This window comes from Palaemon carinicauda, chromosome 41, assembly GCF_036898095.1.
Source record: "Palaemon carinicauda isolate YSFRI2023 chromosome 41, ASM3689809v2, whole genome shotgun sequence".
Lineage (NCBI taxonomy): Eukaryota > Metazoa > Arthropoda > Malacostraca > Decapoda > Palaemonidae > Palaemon > Palaemon carinicauda.
In genome coordinates, this window is record NC_090765.1 from 29,665,131 (window position 1) to 29,689,885 (window position 24,755).

Sequence of the window (24,755 nt, forward strand, 5' to 3'; positions counted from 1 at the left end):
GGAAGTTTTATATATATATATATATATATATATATATATAGCTATAGTCTCTGTCGTCTGGCAGATTTTTCAAAACTCGGGGCAACCGCCAAGTGGTGGTTGTCCGGTTAGGTGGTTAACAACCCTTACAGGGTGGTACTTGGAATCATTCCTGTTTTCTGTTCCTCAGATCATTTCTGGCGGTTGGACTGACAACATCGTTATTGGTCCGCCATCGGAGTTTTTCTCTCGCTTTCCCTGTGTCGCTGTATTGGACTTATTTTTGGTGAAGTATACTGACCTGTGGATTGGCAATTGCTTTTGTGATTTATTCTTTTGACTTTTTTTGAGTACGATGTCTGATAAACTTCATTTTCGAGTTTGTGTGAATGAGGAATGCAAGGTAAGGTTACCGAAAGTTTCGGTGGACTCTCACACTGTTTGTTTGGGGTGCAGGGGTTTTGAGTGTGCCCTGGATAAAAGATGCAAAGAATGTGAGGGTTTGGACGAAAAGAAATGGTTGGAAATAAAACGCTATGTGCGTTAGTTAGAATTAGATAAAGTCAGGAGGGCTTCTAAATCTAAATCTAAGTCTGCTAGTGATGTTAGCCTAGACATTTCTTTTGACCCCGCAATTCCTACTTCTGTAGAAGTTGAACCTTCTCCTGAGGTAGTAGCCCCTGCTCCTTCTACAGGAACGGTAACTGTGGATGACCCTCAGTACGCCAGGATGGTGGCTGAAATGAAGGCTCTCAAGGACCAGCTTGCAGCCTTGAAAGGTAAGAGTGCAAGTGAGATTAGTACTTGTGAAAGTGCAGTGGAGGTGGCGACTGATCGAACCTGTCACGCTCCTAGGTCTAGACCTCTACCAAGCTCCCAGGACTAAGGGAGAAGGTACATCGACGGCCGCAAGGGAGTGAGAGGCACGTATCCTTGGTCAGCCGTCGCCTGAAGCAGTCCTGTTGCTATTTCCCAGGCTGGTCATGACCGCCACGGAAAAGGCGTATCGGAAGTGATACTGTAGTGTCTTCCCCGAGCCCCTCTCCTAGACGCAGATGGCAGTATGAGGCTTCGAGGCCGACCAAGAGAAGGTGGATACAGCAAGCTGATCAGACCCGTTCTCGCTTTCCCCTTTCAAGTAGCCCGGAACCTTTACCTTCCGACGATGACTGGAACGCCTCTCCAGCGAAAAGGTTTAAACCTAGATCGGACGTTTCTCCGCAGGACGATGGAAGGAAGGAGAGATCTCCTCTTCCTTCAGGTTACGGGGGACCCTCAAGAGAACCTTCTCCTGCTACCAGCGTGACTCAGCAGCCTTTGCCTTCAGAATCGCGAGACCCAGCAGCGGTTGCGAAATCTTTTATGACTGTTATGCAAGAACAGCTGGTGTCACTTGTTCAGGCTTTTAGCCGCCCTCCCCCCCAGTCGGGCAGGCGTAAGGACGACAAATTACCAGTGAAGAAATCGGCTAGTAAGAGGGAATGAAGTTCCTCTCCCTTGCAGGACAGACAGGACCGTTCTCACGGTGAGGGGAGGATACATTACTCCTCTCCCAGGGAAACGCGCCGCGATTCGTCAAGCGCTCGACGCCGCGTTTCTCCTTCCTCTAGATGACGACAGGAAGCTTACAACTCTCGTCGTCAGGATGCTTCCGTCTCCCGCTCGCGATGTCAGGACGCATCCAGCCTGCCTCTCTAGGATACTGCCATCTCGCGATGTCAGGACGCATCCAGCTCTCGACGCAAGGACGCATCCAGCTCTCTATGTCAGGACGCATCCTCCTCTCGACGGAAGGACGCTTCTAGTCCTCACCGACAGGACGCATCCGGCGATCTGCTTTACTGCTCGGATGCTGGTGAATAGCTGGAAGGAAGTGATCCTTATGCAAGCCTGATTGAAAGTAATCGGGATGTTAACAGAACCTCCGACTTAGTTCCTTCACCCCAAAGGGAGACAGAGTTGGAAGGAATGCAAAACTTGGAGGATATTTCGGAGGCTGAAGATAAACCTGCTAATGCGGGTGCTGACTATAAGGTTCTCTCTCGCTCCCTCCTTGAGCTGTATGGAGAGGAGTTTAAACCTGCTGCCCCTCGTTCTCCTCAGTCGCAGTTCAGCAGGAAGAAGTCGAAGAAGCAGTCAGCTTTCATCAAGATGAAACTGTCCATTTCGGCAAAGAAGGCTCTCGCTAGGATCGATGACTGGCTGAAGGAGCGTAGGCAAGCAGTGAAGACCACCTTCTCGTTTCCACCAGCTCGACTTGCATGTAAGGCGGGCATGTGATATGAGACTGGAGAAGCTCTTGGCCTGGGAGTTCCTGCCTCCTCCCATGGGGACTTCTCCAGCATTGTAGATTCATCCAAAAGACATGCCCTTAACTCTGCTAAGGTGATGTGGTCTATGTCAGAGCTAGACCACCTCGTCAAGCGAATCTTCCGATCCTTCGAAGTGTTCAGCTTTGTAGACTGGGCTCTTGGTACACTGGCCAGGAAAACCGAACTCTTACAATCCACAGAAGACCTAACCAGTATTATGGCCTGTATGGATAAGGCTCTTAGAGATGGGGCAAACGAGTTGGCTTCCCTGTTCTCTGCGGGAGTTCTAAAGAAGAGGGCTCTATTATGTTCCTTTACGACCAGAGCGGTTACGATTGCACAGAAGGTGGAGCTCCTATACGCCCCTCTCTCGGAACATCTTTTTCCTGAGTCCATAGTCAGGGACATTACCCTTTCGCTGGCACAAAAAGCTACGCAAGATCTCTTGTCGCGCTCCGCAAGGAAGGCTTTACTGGTGATTCCGTCATCCTTGAAGAAGGAGGAGAGGAAAGTTCAGCAGTCCTTTCGGGGTAGAGCTCCTACTAGGACGGAGTTCAGAGGAAGAAGGCAGGAGATGGGCAGCAGAGCGAACAGAGGGTCGTTCAGGGCCCGCGCCAGGAAATGAAGTACAAATCCTCCAGACAGCGGTAGGAGCAAGGCTGTCATACTTTTGGCATGCCTGGAAGGAAGGAGGGGTGGACGCCTGGTCCCTCTCGGTCATCAGAGAGGGGTACAAGATCCCCCTCTTGAAGAAGTCTCCACTTTCAAGAACACCTCTAGCCTTAGTGGCACAGTATTCGAACGCAATGAAACAAGGGGCGCTACTGGAACTGGTGAACCAGATGCTGGAAAAGGGAGCGATAGAACCGGTCCTGGAACTAACTTCCCCAGGGTTCTACAATCGCCTGTTTCTGGTGCCCAAGAGCTCGGGTGGATGGAGACCTGTTCTAGATGTCAGTGCACTGAACATCTTTGTAGAAGACAAAGTTTACCATGGAGACGACTCAGTCGGTGCTGGCAGCGGTCCGTTCAGGGGACTGGAGGGTGTCTGTGGACTTACAGGACGCTTACTTTCATATCCCCATCCATCCGACTTCAAGGAAGTTCCTAAGATTCGTAGTCCAGGGCAAGTGCTTCCAATTCAAGGCCCTTTGTTTTGGCCTCAACACTGCCCCTCAAGTTTTCAACAGAGTAATGGCAAACGTGGCGGGATGGTTTCATCAAGAGGGGATAAGAGTATCCCTATACCTGGACGACTGGCTGATAAGATCCCGGTCGAAGAAAAAGTGTCTGGAGGACCTACACAAGACTTTTATGATGGCCCAGGAACTGGGTCTCATCATCAACAAGGAGAAGCCCCAGACCGAACCGAGTCAGACGATGCTTTATTTGGGAGTAGTTCTGGACTCGGTTCATTTTCAGGCTTCTCCCTCCCGAGAGAGGCAGACCAAGTGCCTCGGGAAGGTGCAGGAATTCCTGGGGAGACAGAAGTGCTCGGCAAGGGATGGGATGAGTTTGCTGGGCACCCTCTCCTCGCTCGAGCAGTTTGTCGTCCTGTGAAGGTTGCATCTCAGACCTCTACAATACTTCCTTTCAAGAGTGTGGGACAGGAAGAATCAGGAGGACTCCTTTTCCTTCCCCATTCCAGCAGAGATCAAGAGACATCTTCGTTGGTGGTTGGATCCGTCAATTTTAGGGGAAGGAATCTCCCTGTTCAGGAAGAATCCAGACCTAGTGTTGTTCTCAGACGCTTCGGGGTCAGGATGAGGAGCAACACTGGGGAGCAGGGAGGTCTCAGCCTCTTGGGGAGTGGAACAGAGCGAATGGCACATCAACAGGAAAGAGTTGATGGCCATTCTGTTAGGACTGAAAGCCTTCAAAGACTCTGTCTCGGGGAGGATAGTAGAAGTCAATTCAGACAACACCACGGCCTTAGTTTACATCAAGAAGCAAGGAGGAACTCACTCTCTGTCCCTGTACGAAACAGCAAGAGAGCTCCTTCTGTGGGCGAAGGAAAACGGCGTAGAGCTTTTAACGAGATTCGTGCAGGGACAGAAGAATGTAAGAACAGACATGCTCAGCAGGGTAGGGCAGGTTCTGCTCACAGAATGGACCCTCAACCTTCAGGTTTGCCAGAGGCTGTGGAAGTTATGGGGGAGACCTTCAGTAAACCTCTTCGCCTCCAACCAGAACAAGAGGATCCACAACTACTGCTCCCTGATCCCGGACAAGGAAGCAATAGCAGTAGACGCCTTCTTGATGGACTGGACAGGGATAGACACCTATGCATTTCCCCATTCATGATTATTAACCTAGTCATCAAGAAATTCGCTCTCCTCAAGGCAGGGAGAATGATCTTGATAGCTCCATTCTGGCCAGCAAGAGAATGGTTCACAGAGGTGGTGGGGATGTTACTGGACTTTCCGAAAAGCCTTCCTCCAAGTCCAAATCTTCTCAAACAGCCCCACGTAAAGAGGTATCATCAAAACCCCCTTGCTCTACAACTGACTGCCTTTAGACTATCGAAAAGCTTGTCAGAGCGAGAGGCTTTTCTACACAAGCTGCTAGAGCAATCGCCAGATCGAGGAGGGCCTCTTCACAGAGAGTTTACCAATCGAAGTGGGAGACCTTTAGATTGTGGTGAAAGCAGCGCAAAGTGTCTTCAACCACTACCTCTGTAAGCCAGATAGCTGATTTTCTGTTGTTCCTCAGGCAAGATGCTAAGCTGGCTGTATCCACCATAAAAGGATACAGGAGTATGCTTTCGTTTGAAACGACTAAGCAGACTCAATTGAGACCCCCGGCTTGGAATTTGGATGTGGTTTTGAAGTTCTTATGCAGCAGGAAGTTCGAGCCCATCTCGCAAATGACTCTTAGAGACGTGACTAAGAAAACTCTGTTCCTGATGGCTCTGGCCACAGCAAAACGGGTCAGCGAGATTCACGCTATTGAGAAGCAGGTGGGCTTCAACCAGGATGGAGCAGTATGTGCGTTAAGGATCAACTTCCTCGCTAAGAATGAGAACCCATCCAAACCCTGGCCAGGGACGTTTAAGGTTCCTAACCTCACAAATGTGGTGGGCCAAGAGGAGGAGAGGCTCCTCTGCCCAGTTAGAGCCCTCAGGGCATATTTATCATGAACAAAAAGTTTAAGAGGTGCATCCAGTTCTTTATGGTGTTCGGTAAAGGATCCACAAAAGCCCCTCTCGAAGAATGCGTTATCATTCTTCTTAAGGGAGACAATTAGAGAAGCTCACCTCTTTTGTGAGGAGGAGAACTTTGGTCTATTAAAAGTAAAGGCTCACGAGGTGATAGCCATTGCAACTTCACTAGCATATCGAAAGAATTCAGTTAAGCGGATAATGGACGCAACGTTTTGGAGAAGCAACTCTGTGTTCGCTTCTCATTACCTCAGGCAGGTAAGAGTGGACTATGAAAAGTGTTACACTTTGGACCCATACATAGCTACTGCTTCTGTATTGGATAAAGGAGTTACTACCGCCCCTCAACCTTAACTATTGTACGGTATGCCTGTGATTGGGTTTGGTTTTTATGGTTGTCTGAGGGTACTGACTTGTGGGAACAGCGTCCTCAGTCTAGCTAGATAGTAAGATATCTAGTCTGCAAGGTTAGGTGGTTAGTTTGAGTAAGGTTGCAGATTATAAAAAGGGGGATAGGTAATGCAGAAGTCTAGTCACATTGTTGGTCTCGCCCCGTTTGACAGACTCAATTGAGTTGTTTCAGCGTAACAGGTCTCCACCTGGCTGGCACTCCTAAGGGAAAGCGACTCAAGAGGCAGGAACCTTCGAAGTCAGCTACCTTAGCAGGTAAGGAATCAAGGTGTTTTTCCTACGACATAGTTGTTTCCCAACGATGTTGCCTGTCTTTCACCCACTTCCAAATGTGTGAATCAGCTATATACAGTATATATAACTGCCAGGTAAGTTCTATTCATAAAAATGAAGTTTTTATGATAAAACAAAGTTTTATGAATACTTACCTGTTATATATATATTTTAAGTCCCACCCACCTCCCCTCAGGAGACAGGTTGGGCAAGAGATGATCTGAGGAACAGAAAACAGGAATGAATCCGAGTACCACCCTGTTAGGGGTGTTAACCACTTAACCGGACAACCACCACTCGGCGGTTGTTGCGAGTTTTGAAAAATCTGCCAGACGACAGAGACTATAGCTATATATATATATATAAAACTGCCAGATAAGTATTCATAAAACTTTGTTTTATCATAAAAACTTCATTTCTCTGTTCAACTCTTTTAATATCACCTTTCGTAATCCATTAGAACTTCCCTCTAGATTTTGTTTACCTCTTACTAAAGACCAAAATCTGGTAAGCCCTAGGATGCTAATGTTTAAGAAGTGCTTTATTGCATGTCAAATACAGTACTGTACCACATTTATTGTAAATTATTAATCCAGTACATAATAACAAAGGTAACTTTAGCCTTTATTATATTTTGTGACATGTAAATGCAGTACAGCACAGAACAGTAATAATTAACTGTTGTATTCAAGTCAAAGTACAGTTAGTCTTCATTATTTATGTTAATATGTTAAGTAATTACTGTATTGTGTTTTATATTTTCAGAGTTATTAAAAGCCAGAATCAAATATGGTTCAAGAAATGTAAAGAACTTGGAGTAAATGTTGAAAAGATGAATAGTGAATCTGAATGGCATCAGGTATATGTTTCATCTCTACGACAGCAGCTTTGCATGAAAAATGGTACTGCATTCACTGAGCGGTTCATGCAGCTACAAAATTGCAAGAAGGCTGTCAAAGCAGTTGACTATCAGCATGGCTTTTTGTGCACAGGTATATTCTAATTTCATATTTTTTAATTAGGAAATCACCAGTGATCATAGAAAAGTAATGCAATATATTTTTTAGGTACAATATTTTCCTTGTAAGTGTATTTTGGGCAACATTTGTATTTTTCATACTTATGAGAAATTACATTACTGTTATGATACAATTTGTACCTACACAAAAAAAAACCTTCGGCCTCTGATAGGAGTATGCTTTTCAGAAAGCTTGTGTGGCTGTCAAGATTTATAATGAGGTGGTGGTAGTTACTGCTAGGTGGCGGGTAAGCACCACCCACCTGACAAACCACTGAGCTGCCACTTTGTTTTCAGCAGATGGCTAGTAGAGACATACTTCTGGCATTCTTATAGGGCTGTTTTAATCTTTTTCTTTTAATTTAGATAAATGTGTTGGCAGAGCTTCGTGTGGAAAGGATTTTTTAAGAAGAAAAAAGAAATTGTAGTTTTGTGACAGTTGTTTGTGCAAATCTGCTGAGATCCTCATTAATTCTCCTGTTAGACAGCATTCCTGTTTGTTGTTTACTCACTTGCTAGTGTGGCTTTTTGACAACAACTCACTCACTCACTCCACTGGCTCCAGGCCCATGTGGTCCTTAGCCGCCTGTACAAGACTCCTCCGCTCTTCCCTATCTAGCCTCCTGGCTAGTACAGTGGTAACGTGTTTGCCTCGCATTCGCGTGGCAAGAGATCGATCCCCGCCCAGGGCCGTGAGTTTAAGCTGTTTACTGGGGAGGCCACTGCTGTGGTAGGGCACCACAGTGGGGAGTTGGGCTTGCCCGGCTGACGTTCTGGTGAGCATCTATTCTGATGGAACTGGAACTGAAACCAGACACCTTTAACCTTTAACCTTTAGTGCGATATGCCAGTGGGCAGGTGCTCCCATCTCATATGTGATCTCCCCATGGGTTGTCTTCCCTTTGGTCTACCAAGCATCACTTCCCTGGCAATCCTGCTGTCCTCCATTCTTGTTATATGTCCAGCCCACTGCAGCCTTTATGCTCTTATGATGTTTATTAAGGGAAGCTCTGACAACTGTTTCAATTCATGGTTGTGTCTCCTTCACCAAATCTCCTCATTGTTGTAATATAATGGTCCCCATATTCTCCTTAATACTCTATTTTCAGATAATAAAAGTCTTCTCTCCAGTTCTTTAGTTAACCCCCATGTTTCACAACCATAAGTCAAGATAGGCCTGACTATTGTTGTACAGTATAGGTTATTAATTTAGGCTTCCTATTCAAGTTTCTGGACTTGAATATTTCTTTCAGTGACCAGAGGCACCTTGCTCCTGTGGCTATCCCTATCTTTATCCAATTTTCAATTGTTATCTGAGGTGACTGTTGATCTGAGATATATAGATTTATTTACGCCCTCCAAGTTTAATCCTGCACATGCCATTGCCAACTTTACTTCCTTGTCTTGAAACCTTTAGAATTTTGGTTTTTTCTTCACTGATTTTTAAACCGATTCCCATGATGGCCTCTCTTAAAGCTAAAATCATATGCTTCAGTTTTCAAAAATCTTCTTTGCATAGATCAACATCACCAGCATAAGCCAAACAATCACAGTTGACTTCTCCTTGGTTTATTGTTGTTGTCATTGGTGACAGCCTCATTATCCACTTAATGGCCAAATTAAACAAAAATGTTGACAAAGGACAATCTTGTTTAACTCCACCTAACACTGGGTAGGCATCTGTTAATTCACCCCCAACTCTTACTCTACATCTCATATTACTATAGCACATTTGTGTCAGTCTAATCAGTTTTTCTGTTATTTCAAAATACTGGAGGGTTTTCCATAAGGAATCTTGATGAATGCTATCATATGCCTGTTTAAAATCAATAATATATACCAATTATCTTTATTATACTCTCAGTATTTCTCTAAAATCTGTCTCAGGGTAAAAATTTGATCAACCGGTGGTCTCCCTTCCCTAAAACCTGCTTGGTAATCATCAAGTTCTCTTTTGCATTGACAACAATTACAAAGTAATCCTGAGGAGGTTGACATTCCTTAGACATCGATGTGCTCCTTTGGAGGAAAGAGTTATTTTTGCCTTCGATTGGGAAGATGAGGGTCACCGCCCTTCTTGCTTCGTGTCTTATTGCTCCTGGATAGGCACTAACAATGTATCACATGCTTGTGCTGTGATCTCTTTTAATATGGACAAGTCGTCATTGGCCTATACTACCCTGTAGAAGGCAAACCAAGTTTATCCTCTACCTCATCTTTGTTAGAGTCTTCACTACTACTTCCAGAAGGAGAATGTGTGGAAGATGTCATTGGAGAAGTCCTATTGATAGGAGTTACGTATATGTGATTCTTACTGTTTCTCTTCCTATGGGAGAGACAGTGCAGTACCAGGAACCTTTCTTCAGCGAGTGCTGAAAGTTGTCCCAAAGCAGGAAGAAACATCAATGCACTTCACACCAGGGAGGTGTTTGTGTACTTCGTATGCATGTTCTCACACCTATTACCTGTGCTTGGATTCATACTGGGAGTAAGTACTGAGAGTTGTACCATAGTAGGGGCTCACAACTAGTATGAGCTGAGTACATGCACTGCCAGCTGGGATGTAAGAATGCTGTCCCTCTTTCCCCTTTCCTAGACAATCTTTTTCTCTCTTTTGGGAGAGAAAGTTATCTTATAGTCGGAAGAAATTTTGGCGCACACAACTTTCCATATCATGATGAATGCAGTGCAAACAAACATATAGTGCTACATCTCTCCAGAGGAAGATACCATTGAAGAAGGATTGATCAGGTAGAGTTGTGTCTCAGATTGCTCTCTCCATATGTATGCGTTCCAAGAAGAATGTTATGTACCAGAAACATATCCAATACTAAGTTGTTTCAGTACATAGCTCAAGTGTTCACGCTCCGTCTAGTGCTTGATCTTTACGAGATCAAGCTCATGCTCCTTGATTTGGATGAGGGAGTCCTCATTGTCTCTTTCCTTCTGTAGAGAGTTTCAGAGATCTTCTAGTTAGACAACAGCACAGCAGCAGGATAATAGGTGAGCATACGATCAATGAGCAGCAAGCATGATCACGTTAGCAGACATTCTCATCTCCCACTCCTAGCTGACTGGTCCTACTGAGACCACTCATAAAGACCATTCCATGCCCATGGGCATCATGCTCTCGGTCTCCACACACCAGATATTCATACACTCAGGCTCCATTTGCTAGGTCTCCACATGCCATGTCTACCTACACACTATCACCATGTGATCAATTAACGCATGATCATTTTTGACATGTTCAACCTTCATGATCGGACTCCGCTCACTTGAAATCGAGCCATTAGAAAGTCTGCTATCAGACACCACACAGTTGTACACCACCTGATCAGACCCTTTCCACCTACTATTCAAGTACTTAGGACATTCTAGTGACAGGGGACCTTTCACCTGCTTCCTTTCAACATTTTACACTGTCGTATTATGATCTTCCCATGTGCTGAGATATTTCCATGCTTTGAAATCTTCTTACAATTGGAGACTGTTTTACATAAGTTTTTCTTTGCTCCAAGACCAAGTAACCCCTTTGCTATGATGTCATCGTTATATGTCAAAAACATGCCTGGTGTTACAGACGGTGATGTCCGGACATGTTATTACTGTATTATTATTATTATTATTATTATTATTATTATTATTATTTTTATTATTACAACCTATGCTGCAAATATACACCATGTGGAGGTTAGAATTACTCGTATAACTTGTATGTCCTACAAAAGAGTATAGCATATGGTCATATAACACGGACAGTTGACGCTTGGGGAAATTTCGCAAAAAAATCTCGTTTCCCTAATATTAGCTCCTCCTCCTCCTTTCTTCAGTCAATCAACTAAGTCTTTGGGATTCTAGCCCTCATTTCTGATTGTGTAAGAGTTATTTTAGTCTGTTTTTATGTTACCTTAGTAGAATCACACCACAGACACTAGCCAATGGTGACATTCACTACCTAAGGCATTACTCAACCCCCCCCCCCCCCCCCTGTCACACCCAGCTTAGAGGCATAGGGATCCTCATATATCACCCCACCACCAATCAAAATACTTGTGATTCTAGTCGTTATTCACCATTATGTAGGGCTATTTTAGTTTAATTCTACGTTGGCGTATGTGTTCAAATCTCACAGATATTACTACGTAGTGTCCTTCAATTTTCTGCCTCTGACTCCCAGAAATCCCACTCATAACGTAAGCAAAATGTTTTGCCAGCAATGCAAGTTGTCGACACAGGACGAGATTTGTTTTTTCCTTATTATAGTCCTTTTTTCTCAACTATCATTTCTACAATATATCATCATCTTCATGTCATATATTTCATATTAGTAACCTTTGTCCTTAACCCTCTGCTACTTGTCCATCAAGGAGCTTGAGGTGTTAAACCAGTTGTTGTACAGCCACCCCAGGACCAATGGAAAACGTTTCCATGTTCCTTTGGATTACTTCTTGCAGGTAGTGGGCGGTAAAGGTCGTTTGATGCTTCCACATGCCTGCTTGTAGTACCTGCACCACAGAATAGTCTCTTTTGAATGCTAGGGACATTACAATGCCCCGGACATCATGAGCTCTGGGTCGATGTGGCTGTAGAGGATTGGGATTCAGTGCCAGGTCAATGACTTTGAGAATCCAAGCAGAAATGGTGTTCTTCATGATCCTCCTCTTGACTTTCCCTGTGCTGACAAAGAGTGCTAACTCCTGGGGGCGAGCAACAGTTGTTCTTTTGAGGTAATACCTCAAACTCCTTACTGGGAATAGTAACAGTTGATGGGTCATCGGTTACAGAACGGAGATTCTTAATCCAGAGGTAATCGAATCCAGGATTCGCTACCCACTGGATTTTGAGTCTTTGCAATAAACTCGCTGACGAAGCTTAGGATTACCTCTCCCCATCCTCTTGAATGGGCGATGTCATACTACAGGCCATGATGTTGGCTAACTTTTGGCCAAAGCCAAAGCGAGTAGAAACACAGTCTTTAGAGTGAGGTGGCAATCTGTTGCCTTGTGTAATGGTTCGTTTGGGGGGACCCTTCAGAGACTGAAGGACCCAAACTACGTTCAAAGGAGGAGGTTGCACTTCCAACTCGGGACAGGTAAGCTCATAACTTCGTATGAGGAGAGAAAGTTCCAGTGAAGAGGCAATATCTAATTTCAGCTTGAAGAGGAGACTCAAGGCTGAGCAGTAACATTTTATTCCCGAAACTGAGAGGAGTATTTCCTCCTGTAGGTGCACAAGGAACTCCATTATTGTTGGAATAGTGTTATCGAGGGGAGAGATACCCCTTCCATGACACCAACCACAGAAGACATCCACTTAGCCATCCATTTGGCAACTTGTTGCAAAAATCAACTCTGAGTGAGGAGGTGCTGGATAATCTCCAGGTGTGAAATCGTAGTGAAGCTACGGCTTTGTGGAAGATGTTCGCATGTTGCTGTTTGAGTATATTGTGTCGTGGAGGGAGTTCTCTTGGGAGCTCTGACAGGAGCTGCAGAAGGTCCAGGAACCATTCTGTGTGATGCCATAGCAAAGCTATGAGAGTCATTGAGAGATTGACTGATATTCTGGTCTTGTAGAGTACTCTTCTCATCAGACAGAATAGGGGAAAGGCGTAAACGTTGCTGTTGTCCCACTGTTGTTGGAATGCATCTTGCCAGAGAGCCTGGAGATCCGGGACTGGGGAGCAGTAAAGCGTGACCTGAAATTCAGAGACGTTGCGAACATGTCCACAGTCGGGGAACCCCACAAAGTCCGGACTTTGTTGGATATTATATGATTCAAAGAACGCTCGGAGCTCACTACAGGGGGTCCTCGGGTTACGACGCTGATCCGTTCTTAAGACGCGGTGTAACCCGAATTTCCGTGTAAGTCGGAACACCATAAATATACGTACTGTACTGTACTGTAAAGTATTACTGTATACTGTACTATAATAAAATGTATCAAATGACATAAAAACAATATTAGAAAAAGAGAAAACAATTCCTTACCACATGAATTAAAGTAAATATCAATAAAAAAAGAAAACAATTCCTTACCACATGAATTAAAGTAAATATCAATAAAAAAAGAAAACAATTCCTTACCACATGAATTAAAGTAAATATCAATAAAAAAAAAGAAAACAATTCCTTACCACATGAATTAAAGTAAATATCAATAAAAAAAGAAAACAATTCCTTACCACATGAATTAAAGTAAATATCAATAAAAAAAAAGAAAACAATTCCTTACCACATGAATTAAAGTAAATATCAATAAAAAAAGAAAACAATTCCTTACCACATGAATTAAAGTAAATATCAATAAAAAAAAAGAAAACAATTCCTTACCACATGAATTAAAGTAAATATCAATAAAAAAAAAGAGAACAATTCCTTACCTTATTCCTATGGTTGGCTTGCACACTGGAAGGGATGTTGCAAGGGACGGAGAGACTGGTTTATTGTGGAGAGGAAGGTGCAGAAGATGCTGGAGAAACTGGGGCAGGTGAATCAGGATTCTCTGGAAGTGAGACAGAAGATGCTGGAGAAGCTGGGGCAGGCGAGTCTGGAGGTGAAGAGCCTACAAGAGGTGGTGGAGAAGCTGGAGAAGCAGAGGCAGCTGAGGTTGATGGCAGAGGCTCTGTAGCAATAGAGGCAGCTGAGGTTGATGGTAGAGGCTCTGTTGCAGGCAAATCTGGAGTAGTAGAGGCAGCTGATGTAGAGGGTGCAGTTCTCTCTACTTTCTTAAAATACCGCTCCAGGTTAGACTGGACAGAGAGGATCCTCTTCTCATCCAAAATCTCCTTATAACACTGCAGTAAGTCCATGACACCTCTGGAAACCCTGGTGAACCTGTCCATGTTGGGATCTTGAGCCTCGAAAGTTGCCAATGCTTGTTGTATCTCGGCAAAACCTTTTGACAAGCCCTGCCTTGTGAAAGCCTTAGGGTCTGGGGTGGGGGCTTCTTCCTCTTCCTCTATGATCTGCTTCTCCAGTTGTATCAAGTCCCCAGCAGATAACTCCTCTCCATGAGATTCTAGCAGCTCCGTAACATCATCAACCTCCATCTCCAAATCGGTTTCCTTACTCAGGGCAACAATGTTCTTGATAACATGGTCAACTGTGTCCTCAAACCCATGAAAATCATTAACAAATTGAGGACATAGCTTCCTCCAAACACCATTCATGTTTGTAACCTTCACCTCCTCCCAGGAATCAGCAATGTTCTTAATAGCATCAAGGATGTTGTAGGACTTCCAAAAGTCCTTCAGAGTCAAGTCCTTCTTCGTTTCAGTTGCCTGTAATGCCATAGCAATTGTTCTTCGGAGGTAGTAGGCCTTGAATGAAGCAATCACTCCCTGGTCCATAGGCTGTAAAAGGGCCGTGGTATTAGGTGGAAGGTAAACCACCTTCACATTAGGGTGAAAGTCTCCCAGCTGGGCAGGGTGTCCAGGGGCATTGTCCAGCAATAGCAACACCTTAAAGGGGATACCCTTTTGGGCGCAATACCGCTCCACACTAGGTACAAAATGGTTGATAAACCAGTCTTCAAACACTGCAAGTGTCACCCATGCCTTCTTATTTGCCTTCCAAATGACTGGGAGTTGACTCTTCCAAATTCCCTTGAGTGCCCTTGGATTTTCAGCCTGATAGACCAGCATGGGCTTCAGTTTGAAGTCGCCAGCAGCATTTCCCCCAAGAAGCAAAGTTAGCCTCTCCTTGCCTGCTTTATGACCGGGTGCTGACTTCTCCTCCTTTGCTATGTACGTGCGGTTAGGCATGCGCTTCCAGAATAAACCTGTCTCATCCGCATTGAACACCTGATGAGCAGAATAACCCCCCTCCCTAATTATCTCAGCCAACGCTTTAGGGAATTCACTTGCTGCTTTCTCATCCCCACTAGCAGCTTCACCTTGCACTTTAAGATTATGGTAATTGGCCCGAGCCGCATAAACCAACCCCTACTAGCCGAAAACTCTTCACTTTCACTTTCTCCCCCCCTTTCTTTTTTCAACGCTGCAAACAACCTTTTAGCCTTCTCTTGAATAACCATTAAGCTCACTGGAATACGCCGTTGATTTTGATCTTCCAACCAAAGCACTAATAACCTTTCCATTTCGATAATTAAACCACTACGCTGTTTCGTTATCACTGTTGCTTTCATTGGAGCAGATCCTTTTACGTGTTCAACAATGCGCTCCTTATCTTTAAGGATAGTAGCCACGGTCATATAGGCTAAGGCCAAGCGATCGGCCAATGTTCGTTGGCGTTTCACCGTTTTTAGACCGCTTAATAATGTCTAATTTCACTTCCATGGTGATGGCCTTCCTTTTCTTCGATGCACTACCATCAGAAGAATCTGCCTTGCGCTTTGGAGCCATAATGAAGGGCAAAAAGTTCAAAAAAACGATCAAACACGTGAGAGAAAGAACAGGCAATCACAACCAAAAATGGCGTATGAGTGGAACTGAGCGACGCCGTCTTCCTCGCCCACAACCACCGCAAAGCGTATTCATCCACCGCGCGCTAGAAACTAGTTCGCAATTGTTTACGTCGCTTACGACGCTAACGGTGTAAGACGGAACGACGCTTAATATTATTTATATATTTTTATGGGGCGCGTTCGTAACGGCGAAACCGCGTAAGTCGGGACCGTCGTAACCCGAGGACCTACTGTATCTGAGTCGCTCTGCTCAGGTTGTTTATGAGACATTCCTTTTGCCTGGAATGAAGTGTACTGATAGGGTAACCGAGATGTCTTCTGCCCGTCTCAGTATCTTTACTGCCAGATGGAATAGGGGCTGCTAAAAGGTACCGCCTTGTTTGTTGATATAAGCGATTACTGTGGTGCTGTCGCTAATCAACAGAACCGAGTGACCAGCTAAGAACTGTAGGAACTGTTGAAGGTCCAAAAAGGCTGCCTTTATCTCTTGGACATTTATGTGCTGGTACCCTTCGGTCTCTAACCATAGGCCTGAGGCGATGTGGTGCAGCATGTTGGCCCTCCCACCCTTCTTTTGATGCATCTGAAAAGAGCATCAAGTCCTTAGGAAGGACGAGAAGGTCGACATTCCTGCATAGATTCTTGTCTGTCACCCACCATCTGAGGGCTGTCTTCTTCTAGTCCCATGGTAACTAGAACATCCTGGATTTGACTGATTCCTGTTCCTCTTGCTGCCATCGGAGAAATCGGATCCTGAGGCAACCGTTGGGAACCAGACAAGCCAAGGATGCTAGGTGCCTGAGGAAACACAACCACCTCTGGGCCGGGAGTTTTCGTCTGAGGAATGGTCTTGATACCTTCCTCAGCCTCACTTCCCTGTCGTCTAATGGGAAGACTTTGTTGATCGGTGTCCATGATCATACCTAAGAATACGTCGTTGAGAAGGAAGTAGTAATAACTTCTCGAGTTTTACCATGATCCTCAGATTTTGGAAAACCTCAGAAGTTTGTCTCGGTGTTGGAGAAGGGTTGCCATCAAGTCTGATAGAATCAGTCAGTCATCCAGATATCGTAGGAGATGGATTCCTATATTGTGAGCCTAAGGTGACACTAAGGCAAAAACTCTTGTGAAGACCTGAGGTGCTGTGGAAAGACTGAAGCACAGCACCTTGATCTAGTATTTTTTGTTGTCTCGGATGATCCTTAGATACATACATACTGTATATATACCAAGGTACTTCCCCCAATTTTGGGGGTTAGCTGACATCAAACAAATGAAACAAAAAAAGGGGGCCTCTACTCTCTACGTTCCTCCCAGCCTGACAAGGGACTCAACCGAGTTTGGCTGGTACTGCTAGGGTGCCACAGTCCACCCTCCCCGTTATCCACCACAGATGAAGCTTCATAACGCTGAATCCCCTACTGCTGCTACCTCTGCGGTCATCCAAGGCACCGGAGGAAGCAGCAGGGCCTACCGGAACTGCGTCACAATCGCTTGCCATTCATTCCTTTTTCTAGCATGCTCTCTTGCCTCTCTCACTTTTATCCTCCTATCACCCAGAGCTTTCTTCACTCCATCCATCCACCCAAACCTTGGCCTTCCTCTTGTACTTCTCCCATCAACTCTTGCACTCATAACCTTTTTTTAGCAGACAGCCATTTTCCATTCTCTCAAAATGGCCAAACCACCTCAACACATTCATATCCACTCTAGCCGCTAACTCATTTCTTACACCCGTTCTCACCTTCGCTACTTCGTTCCTAACCCTATCTACTCGAGATACACCAGCCATACTCCTTAGACACTTCATCTCAAACACATTCAATTTCTGTCTCTCCATCACTTTCATTCCCCACAACTCCGATCCATACATCATAGTTGGTACAATCACTTTCTCATACAGAACTACTCTCTACATTCTATTTTTTACTACTCCCTTAACTGCCCGCAACACTTTGCATCCTTCATTTACTCTCTGACATACATCTGCTTCCACTCCACCATTTGCTGCAGCAACAGACCCCAAGTTCTTAAACTGATCCACCTCCTCAAGTAACTCTCCATTCAACATGACATTCAACCTCGCACCACTTTCCCTTCTCATACATCTCTTAACCTTACTCTTACCCACATTAACTCTCAACTTCCTTCTTTCACACACCCTTCCAAATTCTGTCACTAATCAGCCAAGCTTCTCTTCCGCGTCGCCAACCAGTACATTATCATCCGCAAACAACAAGTGATTTACTTCCCATTCATGGTCATTCTCGTCTACCAGTTTCAATCCTCGTCCAAGCACTCGAGCTTTCATCTCTCTCACCACTCCATCAACATACAAGTTAAACAACCACGGCGACATCACACATCCCTGTCTCAGCCCCACTCTCACCGGAAACTAATCTCTCATTTCATTTCCTATCCTAACACATGCTTTACTATCTTCGTAGAAACTTTTCACTGCTTGCAACAACCTTCCACCAACTCCATATAACCTCATCACATTCCACATTGCTTCCCTATTAACGCTATCATACGCTTTCTCCAGATCCATAAACGCAACAGACACTTCCTTACCTTTTGCTAAATATTTATCGCATATCTGCCTAACTAAAAAACTGATTCATACAACCCCTACCTCTTCTAAAACCACCCTGTACTTCTAAGATTGCATTCTGTGTTTTATCCTTAATCCTATTAATCAGTACTCTACCATACACTTTTCCAACTACACTCAACAAACTAATACCCCTTGAATTACAACACTCTCATCCTGTGTCGAAATCCTTAGATACTAGATACATCCTTGAAGATGGTTGGCTTGGGATCTGGAAGTATGCATCCTTTAGGTCTTAAGTGTACACATGAAGTCCTGTGGTCTTACTGCTTGTCTGACTGTATCTGCTGTCTCCATGCTGAAGGGAGTTTGTTTGACAAATTTGTTCATAGCTGCGAGGTCGATGACTGGAGTCGTCGAGGATCTCTTGGAGAGAGCGCTTCTCCAACATGGTCTGGACTTCGGCCTGGAGGGCCAGCTCCTTTGCAGATCCCTTTGCATAGAAGCTTGATAGAACTGGAGCCTTGGTCAGTGGCGGGAGAGATTGTGTGAACGGGACGTGATACCCTGAACGAATCTCAGAGACTGTCCGTGGTTCAGCCCCGAGCTGCAGCCATCTCTGCCAGCGGTGATGCAGGCATCCCCTCAGTGATGGACAAGAGGGAGGATTGCCCGTCCTAGAGGTTACGGCCTCGGCCGCTCCCTCTAGAACTCTTCCCTCCTTGCGAGGACTTGGAATGATTCTGCTCTTTGGCTGGAAAGGGCTTCTTAGACACCTTTGTATTAGCTGTTGGACTTCCTCCATCTCTCAGCAGCCTGCTTGACATCTTCCGGTCTGAACAGGGAGGAACCATCCAGAGTTGAGTTCCTCAGTCTTGTAATCTCGTTCTGTGGGAAATTACGATGGAACCTTTTTATTATCGGGTTCCTTTCCCACCGCAGGATCGTGTTTGCCGACAAGTTCACAACTTGGTGGGAAAGGAACTCGATGGTTCGAGTTCCCAATGATAGAAAGATCTTTATCGTCTTCCTTGAGTTCTCCTTGGACTAGTCCATGGTCCTCATGAGGTGTCCCACTGATCCCAACCAGAGATTCAGCCACGAAATAGCCTGCCACCTTTTCTTGGTTCAGGATCTCCAAAGCCGAGAACGAAAATTGAAGACCTGAGTTTCTTTTGAGGGCGATCCCCATTGTTTGAATCTCTAACGAGTGGTCGAGAGACAGTTCTGAAAGAGGCTCGTTGAAGACCTTGTAATACACGTATTTCCTCTGCTCCACTAACAGTGACGGAAGAAGTTAAGAGGATGAGCCTGTCCGGAGGGAGCTTGAAGAGCCGATGATCTGTAAAAACGCTTTTCGACGGGCATTCGTCAGACACTTAGAGCAGGCCAAGGCTGTACTGGTTTTGGTGGCTCCTGGGTGCCGTAGACATGGTCCAAGACCTTTTCTTTGTTTTTTGAGGGGCCATTGCTAGGTCACATACCCCATTGATTGTCCTCTTGCAGGCCAAGACCTACCAGAAGGCGTGCTCTGACTACTTATTCTCTGCCTCCGATAGCATCAGGAGACACGAGGGAGAAAAACCACTGACTGGTAACTCCAAGGAGTACCGGTTGAAGCTGCTCTCATTCAAGCAGATTCTAGATTACCTTCATACTCTAGCATTAGGAGGCACGAGAGAAGAAAACCCCAACTTGTAACTCCAATCGGTACCAATTGAAACTTCTTTCCTTCAAGCAGCTTCTGGGTTACTGTCGTACTCCTCGTCAGAGAAAACCCTGGCTGGTAACTCCTAGGAATACAGGTTGTAACGACTCTCGTTTGTATGCTGGAGCTGTAGGAATGAAGGTAGCAATGCAAAGAGAGGTGCAGCTGAGGGCGTGAGAAAATTGTCGTAGTATTACCTCCAGATTCTCAGAAAGGATGACCATGGTTGATCCTTAGGGAGGCATATATGCACTCCGATAACTGTAGTATTCTCGAAAAAAACCTTTCTTACTGATGGAGACCTGAAGAAAGGCAGCTGCAACGAGAAAGACTCACTCCTTCGGTGGTGTACGCCGTTGCTTCGCTAAGGAAATCAGCGTAGTCCTTACCTAAGGGTAGTCAGTGGGTCACAAGATCTCTATCAATGCATTACCTTGAGAGCGGCCATCACTCTTGCACGACCGTCCTCCAGAGGAGAATGAACAAACAGAGAGTTGAAGGATTAAATCAACGGAGAAAGAATTTGGGATTTCTTCGCCTTCGAGGAAGATCCTAAAAGAGAAAAATCCCTTTTAGACTTCCTCTTTCGCCACTACTAGATCTTCCCCACTTGGAGGAGGGCCACTCCTGATGCTCAATACAAGGAGAGTCATGCAAGAAAGAGAGACTGCTTGTAGGACAAAGGGAATGGGGAACTGTCTCAGAATCCGAAAAGAAGGTACTGCATCAGCGATCTTCAAGGCCAGGCAAGCCTGCAAGATGAGAACCCCAAAACCCGAGAAATCCTTGAAAGAGTAAAGATTGAAAAGTCAAAGCCAGTTTTTTAACTGGGGAGAGAGAATGTCTGCACTCCTTTGAGCCAAAAGCAAAAGTTGCAGTGTAGCACAGGTGTGTGTTTGAGCATGGTACTAACCCCCCCCCCTCCCCTGTTAACTAATGGTGGGTAGTTATACCTCACTAAAACTCTTCTGGCTAGTTTCCAGCTTTGCTGAAATTATATTCCCCAAAAAGAGCGAAAGTATTTGTATAGTGTCGGAACATGTGGGAATTTGAGTAAATGCAAAAAATTATTAACCAAGGTATGTTAGGAAATAGTAAACTCAGGTCTGTGAAGATTAGAAGTTTGGTCTTTTAGGAGCTACAAAAATTTGTTTATAGAAATAATTTTACACGGACTTACATATTTATGCAGCAATTCAGCTTTATTTTATCAATTAAACCAAGAGAATTGTTGTAAACATAATATGTAATCATAGCTTGCTATAAAAGAAAAAATTTATAATTATTTTCTCTTGAAAATTTTTAATATTACTTTATAATTCAAGTAAATCCTTGATATAACTAATATAATTTAGTAATGATGCAATCACACTTGCTTTTTAAATAGACTGAGACTTTAAAGGAATCTATTAAACTTCATTTGTTTGGCAGAGTAGCATTTCTAGCATATGGTAATATGTGAAAGGCCATGTTACTGATTAATGTAAATCAATGTAAAGAAATATGTTCTGACTAAATACAGTACATGGCACTTATAACCAGAATAACTTTGACATATGCAGTCAGGAGTGAGAGGTAAATGTTTTAATAGTTTCTTGATGATTTTATTTCATGTCATAGCCTGTCATGTTCATCTTGTTATTAGGCAACTTAGCATTGCATCAGCCACTAGAAATTACATCCTTATTACTGTTCTCTAAACAGAGTAGTGATTGAAGTCAAAAGAAGTTTAATTAGTTACTGTGATTTAATTTTTAGTTTTAGTTGATGAATGATATCGAATGGTTTGGGGATTTAGGCCCTTTTATGGTTAATTGTTCCGTAACTGAAATCCAAACCTATGCTATTTATTAGGGGTATTACTTTCAGTGAAGCTGAAAGGACGAGCCATTAAAATTTAGCGAGGGTTAACAACCCATCCCACTAGTTAGCATGGGTTAGCCGCTCACATACCTGTGACTGAGCTATCTTTGCTTTTGGGTCGGATGGTGAACGGTCGTTGCTGCTCCTCTTCCTCGCAAATTTTTGGACTGCTATACTGTAAATGCTTTTTTTGCTTTTTCTTTTCAGTGTGTGTGTGCGTTGACTTCTGCTGGCCATGCGTACCTGCCCTGGTCCCGAGGGTCGCTCTTGCGGTACCTTCATGTCTGCCAAGGACACTGATTCTCACACCCTATGCCCTACCTGCAGAGATCAACAGTGTGATGTCTAATAAATGTTTTGAGTGTCGGGAGTGGTCTTCTTCGAATCAGAAGAAACCTAAGGCTTCTTATTCCACTTCCCGGCCTTTCTCCGAAGCTTCTGCTCGTTCGGCCTCCTCCGGGGAACCGTCGAGTAAGTAGCATAACTCCTGGACAACCTCAGTCCTTGAGAGACGGTGTTGCTTCCCCCAGTGCAGCCCCCCAAATTCCCCCCCCCCCCCTGGGGGGGGGTCCAAGTCACTATCTCCTCTAACAGGTTTGGCCGTCTTTGGGGTTACCTGGTCCGCCCTCAAAGGAGGCTCTGCTGCAGCTACTTCGCCTCGGTGCTAGCGCGCAGCGTTCGTCGACGTCGGAGTTGGATCCTCTGGCCCTAGTCGACGTCGTAGGATCGGAGGTGTCATCTGCTGCCCTGCCTGCTGATGTTCCTGCCTCTTCTGCTGTTGCCGAAGACTGCACTTTCCCCCCTGCTGAACATTCTCGAAGGGGGGAGCAAAGTCCTAGGCATGTCTATCCTGCGAGTGTTTCTCCCTCTTGAGGGAGTTCACTCATAGAAACTCCTCTTCAGAGGAGTGCTGCTGACAGTCAGCTTGCTGATCCCTCAGCCTCTAGAGGGCATCACCGTAGTCGTCGTTCCCGACGTGTTCGCCCACCTCTTTGCCTGAGAGGTGCTCCTTCGCCATTGGTGAAGAAGCACCTCTTTGTCTCGTCAGCCTCGTCATTGCAGCTCTCCTTGGTGGAAGAGCCTTCTCGTCCAACGACATCTGGTTCCCGACCTTTGCCTGCCTCCGGCCCTTCTCCTGACGATGCAGCTGCCAGTCCCCGAACCTCGGTTCAGGACTTTCGGCCTGAGGCGATCCCCCTCGGAAGTTGTTCGTAATTCTGAAGGACTCGTCCTTTCTCCAGATCATCATCTTGCTGCGCTCCAACATTCGACTCACCGATTTCCTCCTCGTCTGTCTCCAGCTCTCTCTCCTGGTTCCCGACTACCTACCACTCGTCACTCTCTGTCTCATCATCTGCTTGCACGCTAATCGCCTGCGTGGGTGTTTCCTGCTCGTCCCGATGATCCTGTTCGTCGTGCTCCTTCTGAACATCGTCGGCCAACGTGTCGCTCGCCAATGCGTTGGGCTCCCACATCACACTGTTCCCCTAGGCAACGTGTCGCTTTGAAACATCAATCGCCCGGCTACTCGACTGCTGCCCACTTGCCAATACAAGCGCTCACCACATCAGAATTTTAAAAAAATTATCAGCACCTAAGGCGGACCCACGTTATCCAGCAGTTCCAGAGAAGACTCCTCAAAGAAAACCTGTTTCCTTCCCATTGGGGTATCTATCCAATAGCACCAGCGTCAGCAAACAGCCCTGGTTCGGCGCTATCTTCAGGGCAGTTGCAGAAGCCTTTGGGCCTGCCCTCTCAGCCCGCACCTCGGAAGCCTCTGTGAGCCTCCAACATCCTTTGGTCCCAGCAGATGCTCGGCAAAGAACCTCTGCTGTTTCTCCCCTGAAAAGGAAAAGAGGAGTTCCAGATACCAACTCATATTTTAGGGTGTAACTCACTCCTGTGAGGCTATCAATGACAAGGTCGAACCTCCCCAGTTCTCCTTCCACCCGCTTTCCTGGCTCACTGCCACTTTAGTTAAGGGAACCTCGCGAGGAACCTTTACTAGTCTCCTTCCTACCACCTTCGGAAGAAGACTCCCCTCGTGACGAGAGCACCATGCCTCGTGAAGCAACCAGAAAGGCCAGATCATCGAGGCCGTTCATGCTGGAAACTTATCTTCTTCCTCACAAGGAGTCGAAAGACTCCAAAATGTTGCTGAAGTCCTCTTCAAGGACTTCTAGACCAGTAGGAACAGTCAGTCACCCTTGAGATGACCGCGACCCTCCCCGAGATGAGTTCTCGGTGGTGAACGAAGTAGACTTCGCTGCCAGTCCCACTTCAGAGAGGGAACAGAAGTAGTTAGAACACGCCTTTTGTCAGGTACCGACTATGATGAGGGTTCTCAATTGGTTTTCCAAAGAGATATCATCCCCCCAGGAGGGCAAAGACACAGTCTTAGACCGTATCTGTGGCACTCAGAAGCCCACGAAGTCCAACGCAGCTTTGCCCTGGCCTCAGGGGCTGAAGAGTGGCCGGACTAAAATCGCCGCACAGCTTGACAAGTTCTCGTCCCTTTATTCGGGCTCCTTCTCCAAGCGAAGTGTTAAGGGCTCTTTATTTTTGGTACTAACCTACTGAAGAAAAGGAGCCTCCGGGTAAAGTCAAAAAGCCAGATTGGCAGGGACGTCCACCCTCATAATGGGTGAGTCACCCCTAATAAATAGAGTAGGTTTGTATTCCAGTTACGGAACAAATGACAAATTCGGAGATAATTTGTAATTTTCTTAACGATACAAACCTTTAGCTATTTATACAAACTTACTCGCATTCAGCAAAGTAGGTATTACAAGGTCTTGGACGAGCCTTGACCAGCTCTTCCACTCCTCCATTCTCTGGAGGAGTTGATTGATTGATTTGAAGTTGTCTGGCATCCTGAAATTAGAGGAGCTGACTAAGGGGATCTCCTTAGAGAGACTCTCAAGCCGTCAGGTCATGTTCTCAGCCACAGAGATCCTCAATCTAGAGAAGGTCACGAAGTATGCCATGCAGGCTACTTCATGGTGAGATCTATGGTTGGGGTCCTTGGGAATCCTGATACAAACCAAGAA

General features: G+C 45.4%; 1 protein-coding gene across 9 annotated transcripts in view; it reads left to right on the plus strand.

Moving 5' to 3' along the window:
- The window catches only part of LOC137632488 (F-box/WD repeat-containing protein 2-like), a 477,230-nt gene that overhangs the window by 441,387 nt on the left and 11,088 nt on the right, over positions 1–24,755 (plus strand). For all 9 annotated transcript variants that reach the window (XM_068364443.1, XM_068364446.1, XM_068364445.1 and 6 more), the window contains one exon: positions 6,901–7,127. In XM_068364443.1, the coding sequence (XP_068220544.1) occupies positions 6,901–7,127 (227 nt within the window). The remainder of the gene's footprint in view (positions 1–6,900; positions 7,128–24,755) is intronic.